General features: G+C 32.5%; 1 protein-coding gene across 1 annotated transcript; it reads right to left on the bottom strand.

Annotated features, from left to right (window-relative positions):
* Positions 1-4,408: 4,408 nt before the first annotated feature.
* On the bottom strand, positions 4,409-5,694 carry LOC109177496. Its single transcript, XM_019326862.1, has 2 exons — positions 5,180-5,694; positions 4,409-4,656 (listed from the first exon to the last, which is right to left on the bottom strand). Exons 1-2 carry the CDS (start codon positions 5,598-5,600, stop codon positions 4,574-4,576), a joined length of 504 nt encoding a protein of 167 aa, XP_019182407.1. The 5' UTR covers positions 5,601-5,694; the 3' UTR covers positions 4,409-4,573.
* Positions 5,695-15,706: the final 10,012 nt, after the last annotated feature.

Raw genomic sequence — 15,706 nt, 5'->3', positions numbered from 1 at the left:
GATAGCTTTTTCAGAATCAAACACTAAAAATAATAATACTATTGTTAGGGTTTAGGAATCAAACATTAGTATGAGTCGTTAAAGGTTAGAACCTTAAGTCATGCATTGGATCAAGAGGATTGAGTAAACTAAAGGGTGATCATTTAAGGAGAGATAAGGGCCGGTGCCTTTATAAGGATGATCATTTAAGGATAAGTTAAAAATAATTAAGTTCAAAAAACTTCTCAGATGATTACATTTAATTTCCTTTTGATGATCATTTTCTACGTTAAAGTTTGACTCCTCATAAAGACAAAAACTTAGCTTTTAAGCTTTGGGCGACAACAGTTTGGTGTGACTTTAATTTGACTCCTAATCTCCTCAATCTCATAAATGCAAAGCTTGGTCGGCTACAGTTGGGCGTGGCTCTTACCTCCTCATATCCTCATCAATCTCATGGATCCAAAGCTTTATATAGGGAAGGGTTCATGTACGGGTATAGCTTTTCGTGCGGTTGTGCGGTTATATTTAAGTCGTTGATCAAATCTAGATCTAACGGCTCAAATCAATGAAAATTTAAAAAAAAAAAACGCGTGTCTGGAAGAAAGCCACGCGATCTTTAAGTGTTAGATCTTAAGCACAAACTCACGCACATTAAGTACAAAACCCACGGACATTAAGCACAATCTCACGCACATTAAGCACAAAATCCACGCATTTAAGTATTAACTCACAGACTATAAGTTTCAACAACTACTGACATTAAGCACAAACTCACACACATTAAGTACAAAACTCACGCACATTAAGCACAATCTCACGCATATTAAGCACAAAACCCACGCACTTTAAGTACTAACTCACAGATTTTAAGTTTCAACAATTACTGACATTAATCACTAACCCCACACACATTAAGCACAAGCCCTATGCAAATTAAGCACAAACTCCACTCATATTAAGAACAAATCTCACGCACCTTAAACACAAAAGCCAAATTTTAAGTTTTATCAACTACTCACATTAAGCACAACCCCACGCATATTAAGCACAAAACTCACGCACCTTATGCACAAGACTCACGCATCTTATATACAAAACTCACGCACATTAATCACAGAACCGCTCACATTAATTTTGACCTAGATTCAAAAATTACAAAATTATCACCGTGTTTTTTTAAAAAAAAAATTTTGATAATCCTGGACGTTGATTTACGCAAGATGAATGGCCCAGATTAAACTGCACCTGAGCACTCTAACCGCACCAGAACCTAATTATATATATATATATATATATATATATATATATATATATATATATATATATATATATATATATATATATATATAACAGAAGTGAAAAAGAAGATTTAGGTGAAAAATATGATTTAATCTTATTCATTGATTCAGTCCAGATCAATGTTCAGAATGAAGCAATTAAAAAAAAAACATGGTAGCATTATGATACTTTTGTGTAAGTAAGTTAATTTTTTTATTCTTCCAGAGCATTTTTTTCCTTCTTGCAGAGCATATTGTCATGCCTTCTCGAGCACAATGTTGTCCCTTTGAAATGAATATTGTTTTGCGAGTGCATATATTTGAGCCTGCTTCCTGAACACATTGTTGTGCCTTACAATTTTTAGATCGTAGGTGTAGTATATATATTTTTTAAATAGCATTTGATCTTGAATGAATCATTAATTACTAATTTTAATTGAATATTGTGATAGTTTATAATTTGTGTTACGACCATGCATTAAATTTAGTCTTTTAAATAATTATTTCATAATAATTATTTCAAATATGATTGAATATTCATTATAACAATACTATAAGTTCATTAAAATGACATTAATTGGTCAATAATCGCTTAAAACACACACAAAATCAATGTATAAAAAATATATATTTTGAGAATTTTTAAATAATACTCATATTGCACTAGTACAAAGTGAGTCATTTGTGTCTTTAGTAAATTAGGCCTCTTTACTACTCAAGACGCGTATGACACAGACACGAAAAATGCTAACTTTACAAATCATTTCAATAGTGTAAACTTGTTTCGGGAGAAAACTATAAACTATTATTAGTCGACCATTCGATCAGATCTAACAGTTCTAAAGCAAAGAATAAAATAACACAATGCATTTTGGTAAATAACTTAAACTTTAAAGTACATTTTGTAATATTATAGGGTGAACTTTGTAACATTGTAGAGTGCATCCAGACATCCAGTATTATGTAAAAGCGCACTTTGTAGTGGTGCAAAGTGTACCATTAAGTATTGTTAATAAGTACACTTTAAAGTTTATGTGAAAAGTATACTATATATGTAGTGTTGCAAAATGAACCATGTAATGTTGCGAAGTGTACTTAACTTTAAAGTTCAAGAAAATTATCAAAATTTCACATAATTTTTTCTTTCATTGCTCCAAATATGATACATTTTTCTTGATAGATATTGGGATTGATTCTTTATTTTTTATTAGAAATAGGTTATCATGTGAGTGTTCCTATATATGTGTATGTGTCATTGGTTTTTATCTTTTAGTAAATTCTAATTGAAGTTCTTAGAAGAGGTTAGAAATTTATCAAAATAATTTTTGGCATTTACAGTCACACAAAAGATTTGTAAATTGTTATAAGACTATTTAGTAAATGAATAATATTAGGTACATTCAATTTTCTTAACATAAATATTCAATTTGGAAATTTGTATAATATTCATGTATAAAATTGCACTCGAACTCTTCTTGATAATTTTTAACTTTCAGGAGTTTTTTTTTTAATTAATAATTTTATAAACCATCGTATTTCCTATCAATACTCAACCATTTGCCAACCAAGAAGTTCTTGTTTCATATCATATTCAAGTTAAATTCTACTTCTTGTTTTGTTTTTTGTTATCATCTAAGAACTATATTAATTAGCAAAATTCGAATTTACATATTATTACATTAATTGATATTATATAAATAATATCACTCAAGAATTATTGATAAAAATTTAAACTAACACAAGTATTGATCAAATTAGAGACAATTGGATGATTTGGATCTATCTTTTTTGTGGATTGAATTTAGGTCATTTAATTTTCTTTTAGGAAAAAAGTAGTCATCATGAATACTGAAATGGAGTTGGTGTTCATGGGCGGTGAAAGCTTATGCCAAAGAAAAAGTCAAAACCAAACATCTCTATTCTACAATTTATACTAATAATCATTCTAATTTTCTAATCTTCTCCACCCAAGTCTAGCTCATTAAGTGAAGTTGGTAAACGCTTTTAGATGAATATTTCAAAAGGTGGAGTCCACTCAAGACATGCATTATTTCAGTCTAAGCAATTGCTCATGATGAGATCTGGTGCGAAAAGTCTCTTAGATGAAACATGCGGTAAGATCTGAATCGTTGATCAAATCTAGTTCAACGACTCAAATCAATGAATTTTTTTTTTTTAAAGCGCATTCTAGAAGGTAGAAGCTAAGTGTAAAAATGACGCACCTTAAGTGTTACAAAGACGCACTTTAAGTGTTAGAATGGCGCACCTTAGTGTTAAAATGACGCAACTTAAATATAGAACTTATGCACCTTAAGTATATAACGGATGCACTTCAAATGTTAAAATGACGCACCTTAAACTTTAAAAATACGCACCTTATTAAACTTTAGAATGACGCACCTTAAGTTCTCAATTGTAAAACTAATACACCTTAAAGTGTTAAAATGACGGACCTTAAGCTTTGAAAATGCACACCTTAAGCTTTCAACAATAAGCAAAATTACCATAATGCCACCGCATCTTTTTTAAATCTATATAACAATTACAATTTTTAAAATATTATTAATAATTTCAAGAACCAATTTCCAAATAACCCAGACTGCTAAATCAATAACCAAACCCATTTAGAGAACTCCATGTTGATTAGGAGGTTAATAATCATTGAAAATTTTAATTAATTTAGAACGTAACACAATTATTTTTTTTTAAAAAATTACATTTTTAACCCTCCTGTTATACATGTTGTACAGACTTAGTCCCAGAATATATGTGTGACCATCTTTAATCTTTAAGTTATATGTTTAAAGTGACAATTTTAATCATTCAGAGGTTATTTCTATCACCAATATGTCACTTAAAAAAATGACTGATTTGGTCTTTCAGAAATTAAAATCGTTACACGTGACATATAACTTAAGGGTTAAAAGATGATCAGAGATATAACTAAGGAAGCACATGCATAACTAGAGGACTACAAATGCAAATTTTTTCAAAAAAAAAAAAAATTATAAAAACAATTATAGTTGTATTGATATATTCATCAATAAATATATATACTAATTATCATCATATTAGCTACAAATGGGAATGGGAATCGTGAAAGAGAGAGTAATCTCCGGCCATCCCTCCCTCTCACAATCATTGCTCTAAAAAAGGAGTAAGAACACGATAGAGAGCATAAGAAAAGACATGGCAAATCATCGTCATCATCATCAATTTGTAACACAAACATTATCGAAAAAAACAAAACAAAAAACCTGTCTTTAATTGGTTACACTGTACTGATCATTCGTCGTCGTCATCATCACCGTACGTTAGTTGGAAGAGTGACGCAGAGAACAGGCAACCACTTGAGCCCATCGCTTCAACCTCGTCTTCACAATCTCTGGCCGTTCTCCTTCATCCACCACAAACTCAGATTCATATGTCATATATATTAATCATTTCAAAATACTTGCTTTTTAAGCAAAATCACTTAAGATTTTCCCTAATAATATATATTGTATATTATATATTAAGGCTTTAATTAAGTAGTGCAAGTTGATTAGACTTATTAAGTGGTCTGGTTGGATGAATAACTAGAAGTTATTAGTCAACTAAACTCTGTGTCTAATATAAACCTGGATTGATGGGATATAGGTTTTCGAATTAGACAACACATTCAAGTTACTGTACTCAGACTGATCAGTAGACACCAATACACCACTTAGAGTTCTGAGTCTAGTCTAAGGCAAAACATGACTAACGGTCTAGAGGCAACATAACAGGAACATCAACTGTGGCTGGAAATCAACACGGTTATAGCTTCCGCTCTTATACGAGGTCAGATCTCTTGTATACTAATATTCAGTATAGTTAGATTAAAACTTAATTATGATAGGTAAAATGGGATACATAGAATATAAAATTAGAGAGATTACCGGGGGCGAACATGGCGTCGGGGCTGCCGACGGAGGAGGCGGTGTCGCAATCGGAGGCGTTGGCGGTCTTTGAAACGGTGTCGTTGAGATGCTTGTTGACGGAGTAGAAGAGGCTGTAGGCCGGGAAAGTCTCGGAGAGGCGTTGGTCCATTTCCGGCGAGTCCAACTCGAACCCGAACCCGAGTTCGATACACGCCTTCAGCTCGTTGAGATCTTCATCGGTGACGCTTTTGCTCCGCCGCTTCAGGTGCTTCCCGTGGTTCTCTTTCCGCCGCTGCCACACCTCGTCGCGGAAAGTCTCCGGGGACCACGTGTTCTGTTTGTACAAGGACGACGAAGCCGCGAGTGGCGGTAGAAGGGGCGGCGTTTTCGCCGGCGGCGGAAGTGGGTGTTCCTCCTGGCGCTCGTGGTCGCCTGACATGGATCCCTCACGGTGGCGCAGCCCCTGTTACAGGGAGCTCGGCGCCGGCGCCGGCGGGGATATATGTTACTTATTCAAATGGTGGAAATGAGGATTGCTTGGACTATATCTCCCTTGAGAAAGTGTCCAACCTGTGGGCCCGCACGGGTGGGACCTGCACGCTAAGCATTGGTTGGTCCTAGTCAGCATGGCCCGTTCTTTAGTTTATTCCTTTTGTAAAGTATTTTTGTATTGGATAAAAAAAATATATATATATTCTACTTGCACAATTGTACCAAAAGTTCTATCTTAGCACGAAAAAAAAAAAATCTTAAAATATTTTTGACGGGATAAACTTTGATTAATGTGATATATTTTAATTGATTGATTATGAAATTGAAATGTATCGAATGGTTAATTATTTGATTTGATCCCAATATATTATATTAGACGAAATTTATTCTATTATAAATAAAAAATATATATATTTTTTATGTCTTATAATGTATTTTTGAATAAATTTCATTTTAACGTGGTTTATAATTATTGGGTGGCCATGAGTTTACTTACCTTATCAATTTGTAAATAAAATATCCATATTATAACATAAGGAGAAACTAAAAGGAAAAAATTTGGAAACAACGAGTAGCATTACTTTTATAAATATGTATAGTATTAGTCTTTGATCTAACTTCCATCATCTTATGTCTATTAAATAAACCAAAAAAAGTACATGAGCATAATGTTTGCTTCTCTACTAATCTTCTTTGTCTTTTAACTAATAAAAAATAACCGACATTTTTATATTTCGAATAGTTTTTTATTTACATAATATAAACATTAATTTATTTCCTCATTTACTTTTAATTTTATTTTTTAAATACTCATGATTCTTTACAAGGTAGTATTTTTATACTTTTTCAAACATTTTCAGACTAAAGAATCTATGCCCTCAAATTATTTAGTATTGTGTAGACCATAAAAACACATTTTTAATCTTACAATCTAATATAAGCCAAAAAAGTTAGGCCCTTAACAGGAACAAAAAATAATGTTGGTGTAATTGTTTCTTGAAATGAATGGTTCATATTATTTGATTTTAATATTTTTTTTATGATTTTTCTTATTTACCCACTATTATATTATTTTCTTCCCTTAAATAACCATACATTCCGTTAGTATAAACTTTAATATCTGAATATTCTGTTAACTATTTATTATTCTTACTCATTAATTTCTATAATAAGAAAAATTTTAAGTTTGAACCACATCTCAATTAATCAGCGTTGACATAATTGTTAATTATATACTTACGGATATGGTAAAATCCTTGTTAACTTTTCCTATTCCAATTAAAAGTTTAACATGGTTGAATTTTATATAAGATTTAGATTTAGATACTATTCATAGTTTTTGTTTAGAACACTTACATTATGTGCACAATGGGGTCATTGGCGTGCTATGAAAATAATAATAAAAGACAGTAGCCTAAGATAAAGAAGCAATATCAAACTTCACCCAAAAGGTTGAATCCCTAACATGAAGGGCCCCTGATACCCACAGAGTATTTGGGAATTGAAGATGTAAATCATGATAATTTAATAACAATATACACAAGAAATTTGTCCATTTTAGATGTAATCCTCACAATATCATTACCGAAGTTTAAATTAAACTCGCCTTGATATTTTTTTTCCAAATTAAAGACCCAGATTCCAAATATCATATGTATGGGTGTGATTTGAAGTGGCACTATAGAGTGCATGATATGATATGATATATAGCACAGCATGCACCGAGTGTGTGTGTATAGTGGCCACACCACACCTCCATTCACAATATAATGTCGTATTCCAACCACTTCATTATAAACAACAGACAAATAACATCACAATTTCGATCTGTTCCAAATGTCCCATGATAGCGATAAGGTGGTAAATAGAGGGATGGAAGTTCAGGGGTAGGGGGCCTGACCTCACTACCAGAAGATACGGTGGTAAATTCTGTCTTGTGATCCTAACTGGTAAAGGGGTATAAATCAAGAAGGTCAATAGGCTCTTCGTGATTATTAAATGAAGTATAAGTCTCCTAATATTCTTGTAATGTCTCCCACCATACAGTCTTCGCTGGCTCGGGTTCTTGGAGCTAAGTTGAGACCATATATCCCACGTCCTCTCGCATTGATTCCTATGGGTTGTTATTTGTGAATCGATTTCGGGATTAGATTATGGCGTTTCTGAACCAAATTAAAGCGACTAAACTAGGTCGTGATAACCTATATATTTAAATTGGCTGCTCGATCGAGCCAATTATCCCATCATACCCTTTTTAATGTTTAAATTTCAATTGTCACTTTTGATTTTTTCACAACTCTATAGCCGTATCGCAACACAAAGTCTGATAAATCATTCAAAAATTAGATAGGGTCAGACCAAAAATAAAATAAAGAACTTATGGTATATTCAAAATATCGAAATGATGTAGTGAGTTGAATTATTAAAAGCTGGTTTAAGGTTATCCCAAAAGATCAGAGAAGGAGCAATACGTATAGAATTGAGTTGTGCATCACTCAATCAAGTAGTTGAGGACAGCTTGGAAATTCAAAGAAATTGGACTTTCTTCTCTACTCTTATTCTTCCACGTTCTACTTACGTGATTGCCGGCGTCAAATGCTTTTATTTCGGAAGAAAACAATTAACTAAACAATTAAGACTTCAATTAACCTTAATAATGAGATAATCATAAACTTTGACCGAACAAATTAAAGTCCATCATGAGATAACCATGTGTGGCAAGCTATTGAAAGTTATAGATCAACATATGAAATTAATTTGTACGTTGATACGGGACAACTTGTTCATAAACAAAAAGAATAATTTTACTTATTTGCATCTTCTATTTAATTTTGAACAATACAAGACACCCCTATAAGTCATTTCATATTATTCACTTCTTAAATATGTTATAACGTATGGTGTGATTGACTAATCCCTAGGCAGCTTATGAAAATAAAAAGTTGTTTCTTTTTTTTTTTTTTTTTTTTTTTTTTTTTTTTTTAAACCAATGTCACTTAAGGGGAGGGAGCAATCATTATTGTGTGAATCATGGTCCATACAATTGTATGTACCATAAATAAAAAGTACATTATTTAAGTATTGAAAGTACATTATTTTTTTATACTATCAAATAATGTACATTCAGTACACAAATAATATATGTATTTTTTTTGAAAAATAAAAAGCTAATTAATTCATTAATCATAAGCATAAATGTTTACAATACAGATCGTTAGGATGACAATGCATTTTTTACCGTCAGACATAGAAAAAAAATTTCTAGCAATGTTATAGAAAACTTGGATCGTAGACTGTTTTACAAACTTGAAGCCGAAGTTGTTGGATGAACTCGGTGCTTCTTCACAAATCTGGTCTACTAATGGCACCACCGGCTCAATCCTCCATCAGAGTGTCAGCCGAGCCTTTACTTCATGTGAGCAGCTAAAAATGGGAGAGAAAGCAGTTGAGTTTTTGGGAGAGAAAAGTGGTTTCTACGTAATAATATATGTACTTTTCGTATATTAAAAATGTATTTTTTTTATAGTCCACATAGCACTGTGTGGAACATGATCCACATAATAATTTGTTGGGAGGGGAGAGATGGTGAAAATGGACCATGAACCAAAGTCCATTTTGCAACCTAAACTAAAATTAGAATCAAAATATAATAAATTTTGTTTTTCTCCTTTTCTTTTTGTACAAATAACAATAAGTTATAAAAATATATATATCATTAAAAAACTTTTAAGTGAGAGGATATTTTAAACGACATCAATATTGATAATTTTTTTCAATTTTTTTTAATGAACCTACAAGTCCATTATGTTAATACTGTAAGTTCATTAAGTCATTATTGCAAGTTCATTATATCACTACTACGATTAAGTTCATTAAGTAGATATTGCAGGTTTATTATATCACAAATTCACAAGTTCATTAAATCACACTTATAGGTTCATTAAGTCATTAATGTGAGTTCATCGTTGAAAATATAAAAAATGTTTTATGGAAAATGATTCATTTTCCACAAAACACTTTCATTTTCTAGTGTTTAGTTAAAAGTAAAAAATGTTTTTAAAACATGAACATAAATCTATTACAGATTAAAATGATTTCTTATAAGAGCATCCACACTAGTTGGGGAGAATTGGGGGAGAATGTAAGAGTGATTAGGAAAGAGAAGATGTGATGGAAGAGAAAAAAAGGAAAAAAAAAATTGCAAAACAGAATTTAAAAAAAAAATGTAAATATTTATGATTGTCAGGCGCGCCGAGCCCGCTGGGCGCATTGGTGACAGCCATGCGTGGCTGTCACCACTAGCATAAATTATAGTAGGCCCCACCAACTCTGAATTCTCCCAACATTTGCAGGAGGAGCTCAAAAACCTCTCTCCTACACTCTCTCTCTTCCATGTAGATAAATTTTTCTTGTGTACCGTGAAATCTTCTTTGGTGTGGATGCTCTAAACTAGAGTTAATTCCAACAATGGTCCTCTAACTATGTTGATTTTCCACAATTGGTCCTTGACTTTTAATTTGGACAATTTAGACACTTGACTTTCAAATTCTTTCCAATGTTAGTCCTTCCGTCAAATGAAGGTTAAGTGGATGTTAGTTTTAGGGGTAAAATAGTCATTTCACTTTTGCTTACTTTATAATTATCTCTTTCAAGGCATTCTCTGATCTGCACGTCCTCCATGTTCAACTTCTCGAATTTGAGCGTTTCCATCTGCTCGGAATAACAGTTTCCTTCCTTTTTGGGATATATATGAATCTTATGAAGCTAAGAATAGGTCTGTACCGACATTCTTTCCGGCGTTGTAAACAAGTCCAATCCGCAGGCAATCTCCGACGTCCATGGAAGTAACAGAGAAGAAGACGATGAGCATAATAATAGAGTGAGTGATTGGAGGGCTCTTGATAAGCTGGTTGCTTCCCAGTTGAACCACGACGATCGTAATGATGATCAAAGGAGATACAACGGGTCCGGCGAGCAGAGATTTAAAAATCAGAACGACCGCTTCTCCGGCATAATTGAGTCCAAGGTTTCTTCCGCAGGAGAGTGTCGGAAGTGAGCACTCTTTTAAAATATTAATACACAGGCAAAGTGGGATCTCTATCTGTGATTTTCAAACTCATGGAATTCGCCACATCATTTATGTTCTTCATGAGAGCCACACTGGTTTTCTTGATGTACCTGAAACTCTTGCTAATATAAGAGTTCATGTTTATCTTACTGTCTGATCTCCCATGTGCTCTGTGCATTAGCTCCTTAACCATCCAGGAGTACCATGGTTAGTTGCTTCCCAGTCTGGAGATCACTCAGCTTATTCCACATTCCCTTTTCGTTGCACTCTTTCACGATAAACTCCTTCCCCGTGTCCAGATTCTTTATCAAGAAAAAGGAATCAAAACACTCATATGTCATATTAGTCGTCTGGTTCCTCTCTTTTTGTGTTTCTTTCATTTCTGTGCTCCCGATTCTCTCGACCTCATAAAACATGCAGATTTTCTTGTGTCTGCCTTTTTATTAATTTGAATATGCAATTCAGTTAAAATGAATACACAGTTAAAAAGGCCACACACACACACACACACACACACACACACACACACACACACACACACACACACACACACACACACACACACACACACACACACACACACACACACACACACACATATATATATATATATATATATATATATATATATATATATATATATATATATATATATATATATATATATATATATATATATATATATGGCGCAAATGCACGGCACAGACCTATTCTTAGCTTCGATCATCATATTCATATATATCCCTAAAAGGAAGGAAGCTGTTATTCCGAGTAGATGAAACCGCTCAAATTTAAGAATTGAACATGGGGACGTGCAGATCAGAGAATGCCTTGGAAGAGATTATTATAAACTAAGCAAGTGAAATGACTATTTTACACCTAAAACTAACATCCATTTAACCTTCATTTGACGGAAGGACTAACATTGGAAAGAATTCGAAAGTCAAGTGTCTAAATTGTCTAAATTAAAAATCAAGGACCAATTATGAAAAATCAACATAGTCGGAGGACCATTGCTGGAATTAACTCCTCTAAATTATTATGGAATTGCCGTGAGCTTGACAACCTATGAGCTATTCAACTTCTATATTGTGTATCGGACTTAGTGCCCACAAGAAAGCCAAGCTTAATTTTCCTCATTGAATTGAGACGTTGGTGGGAAAAGAGAGAATGGAAAATATATAGACGTTGTTTAATACTATGAAAGATTATTTCCTTGAAGCCTCCTACTCAGATCACTCTCCCATATATTTCGAGGTACCAACCTCTAGAAACTGTAATCGGACACGCCGTTTAATTCGTTTTGAAAATGCCTGACTCTGTGGATCCGGGTCCAACTTGCAAGGTGAATATGTGTTTAAAAATACACAATTTATATATTAAATATTTATAATTCAAATTGTGAACATTCAGTATGTAAATTATGAACATTTAGTATATAAATTGTATATTTTAACCAGAATCAATCTTGTAAGGTGGATCTGAGTTCATGGCATAACTGTTGGCAGAAACAGTGCAAATGGGATATGATGCAATGAGTCTTTATCAAACCTTATTTTTGACAAGATTGCTGCATGTAGTGGTCTGACCCAAATGGAGAGGAAATATGTTCAATCAATTTAGAAGAAGAATATATTAGATATAGATGCTGAATAACTTAAATACAAGGAACCTGATCTTGTAGCAGCGGGTTATAGTTGATATCTTTTCATGTTGTGTTGTCTCGAATAGTAGACCAATGTTAGTCATTTTGTTTTATACTTGACTCAGAATTTTAAATGATGTATTAATATTTTTCTGAATAGGATACATACCGTAAACTGAAAGTAATATATAATGTATCACCTATAAATAAGAGGAAATTAAAAACACACGGAAGAAAAAAAAAAAAAAAAAGAATGATAGGAGATGGGTGGCAATTTACGAAAAGGATGAATTTTTTAAATTAGATACATATTTTGTAAATAAATGTTTAGAAATTTGTTAAGAAGTTCGAGTTGGGCTGTATTCTGATGGCCCGTGGGCATGGCCTTTTTTGGAGGATTTAAAGATATTATCCATTTGGGCCGGGCGGGTTGAGTGAACTCAATTCAATTTTATAGCAGTTGATTTGGGAAAAAAATCAATCATTATTATTATTATGAGGACCATGATCTACACAACTATGTGAACTACGATTTAAAAATACATAAAATATATTATTCTAATATTAAAGTATAGTATTCTAACTCATAATTCTAACAATGTTCTTTTAGTAGTATTACGTGTGTGTAATTCAATCTTTAATTTTATTTTCTTTAGAGTTTAGAATAAGGGTCAGATAAGTCATTGAACGTAACTATACACACGATAATGTAATTAGATCACTGAATCTAAAAAAAATTACAATTGAATCTATAAACTAACCAATTTCATACAATTAGTCTAATTTGCAGGTTTTTCAGGTTTCTAAAACGTCACCCCAATTTGAAAATATTTTTTAAAAATAATTATTTTAAAAAAGAGCATCTCTGGCCATGGAGATGAAGAGACCTACGTCTCCATGGCCGGAGAAGAAGAAATATTATTTGTCTCCGGCCAAAGACGAAGAAGGTATCTTCGTCTCCATGGCCGAAGATAAAGAAACTCTTCGTCTCCATAGTCACAGACAAAGAGACTCTTCATCTCCAAGGCCGGAGAAAGAAGAGACTCTTCGTCTCCGGCCTCTCTGACCATGGAAATGAATCCATCGCCGGAGGCGCTCTTTTTTTTTTAATAATTATTTTTAAAAAATATTTTAAATTTTGGATGATTGATTAGAAACTTGACAAACCTGTAAATTTGATTAATTACATTAAATTGGTTAGTTTAAGGATTCAATTGTAATTTGAAAAAAAAAAAAAGGAATAAGGGTCAAATAGGCCACTCAACTACACACCAAAGTGCAATTAGGCCATTGAACTCAAAAAGAATGCAATTAAGCCATTGAACAACACAAAAACATGCAATTTAGCCCAAAATGACTTGTTTACCTAGAATAGCAAGTTACCAATTTCAAAATTAATTTTTTAAAATAACTTTTAATAAATAAATAATTAAAATATTAATAAATAAATAAATTAAAAAAAAAAAAAAAACACAGAAACTGCCGGCCGGAGACAATCGTCTCCGGCCGGCTTTGTCTCCATGGCCGGAGACGAACCTCCGTCTCCAGCCATAGAGACAAAGACCTTCGTCTCCGGCCATGGAGACGACGTCCTTCGTCTCCATGGCCAGGGAGATGAAGGGACCGTCCCTTCGTCTCCATGGCCATGGAGACGAAGGTCTTTGTCTCCATGGCTGGAGACGGAGGTCCGTCTCCGGCCACGGAGACGTAGCCGGCCGGAGACGATTCGTCTCCGGCCGGAAGTTTCTGTTTTTTTTTTTTTTTTTTTTTTTTTTTTTTTAATAATAATTTAATTATTTATTTATTAAAAATTATTTTAAAAAATTAATTTTGAAATTGGTAACTTACTATTCTAGGTAAACAAGTCATTTTGGCCTAAATTGCATATTTTTGTGTTGTTCAATGGCTTAATTGCATTCTTTTTGAGTTCAATGGCCTAATTGCACTTTGGTGTGCAATTGAGTGGCCTATTTGACCTTTATTCTAAAAAAAAATAAAATAGTCTAATTGTATTATCGTGTGTACTTTAATGACCTATTTAACCTTTCTTTTTTCGTCTAAATTAGTTGGCACAAATGTCAAAGAGTAACTATTAGCTCCAGAAAACACTTCTTGATGTGTTGACAAAAAAAATCGTTTGATGTGCTAGTTAATGATTGACCGTCAAACAAATTAATTGGTTTACCCATTAGTTTACTGGTTAATCATAGATTAACAAGTGATTTTTTTTTTGACGCGCCGTATATTCCTTCTCAGTGGCTCCATCCTTTTCAAACAGCAGTGGAAGAGCTGCAAAGAGATGAACATACATTATTTACTGTTCTTTTTCTTGGACAAAACATTTAGTCTACCGTTATATGTGACATCCATTTGTCTATCGGATTGACAACTAGGATTTAACCAATCAAGTTCACTCCATTTGTCAATGGCGCCTCGGTGAAATGATTATTGTTTTAATGCTTGGCGATGGGCGATGGCTCCTTAACTCTACTTTTTCATTGATAACTATTATCACTTTTAATCGCAATCATTATTGCGTGAATCACGATCTAAAAACACATGAAGCATATTATTCTAACGCATAAAGTATATTATAAAATACAATATCTTATTTCAGAAATTTCATTATTCTTACTTATAAAGTACAATATACATTATTCTAACTTATAAAATTTATTATTCTAATACATAAAGTACATTATTCTAACTCATAAAATACATTATCTTATCATAGAAATTTCACCTTTTTTTTTGAAAACTCATTATTTTAATATATATATATTACATTATCTTATCTCAGAATGTTCATTATTTTGACACATGCATGAAGCAAGAAATGTTTTATTTTGTAACATCAAAATCACATCATTTTGGACTGTGGTTCACACAATAATTTGCCTTTTAATGGAGGGCCAATATGGACTAAGGTAGTACGTTGTTTACGCGGTCAGATTTGAATAATCCTTTTCTTAACCTGTAATTTTTGCATCTTTTGTTAAAGTTAAAAATATATTTTTTTATTTAAAAAAAAAAAGATACAAAGATTTTTTTATATACATCCAATTGGGACAAGGGGTTCGATTCCTACTGTAATAAATTATTTAGAAAAGATCTTATAATCTTATTATTTTTCGTCAATTGTATATCTTTTTTTTTTAGAGATTTTTTTTAACAAACACTTTTATTAAGCCAAAAAAAAAAAAAAAAAATTAAATCACTAGCTCGGAGTAGAGGACATTGCAAACTCCTCCTCTTACTAAGATGAGAACGAGAACGAACTCTTTCTTTACAATAAGAATTGTTTGAGAACAACAAATTATTAAAGTTAGAAAACCAAACT

The sequence above is a fragment of the Ipomoea nil genome, unplaced genomic scaffold (genome assembly GCF_001879475.1).
Source record: "Ipomoea nil cultivar Tokyo-kokei standard unplaced genomic scaffold, Asagao_1.1 scaffold0805, whole genome shotgun sequence".
Classification (NCBI taxonomy): domain Eukaryota; kingdom Viridiplantae; phylum Streptophyta; class Magnoliopsida; order Solanales; family Convolvulaceae; genus Ipomoea; species Ipomoea nil.
Note: the sequence above shows the minus strand (reverse complement) of the source record. Positions and strands in the feature narration are given on the sequence as shown.

What these genes read in the sequence shown, in the direction of transcription:
- LOC109177496 (XM_019326862.1), bottom strand. Translation starts at nt 5,600, where the DNA reads ATGTCAGGCGACCACGAGCGCCAGGAGGAACACCCACTTCCGCCGCCG. An exon ending in CGACGCCATGTTCGCCCCCG is followed by an intron (nt 4,657 to 5,179) that starts GTAATCTCTCTA and finishes TGGTGGATGAAG; the next exon opens with GAGAACGGCCAGAGATTGTG.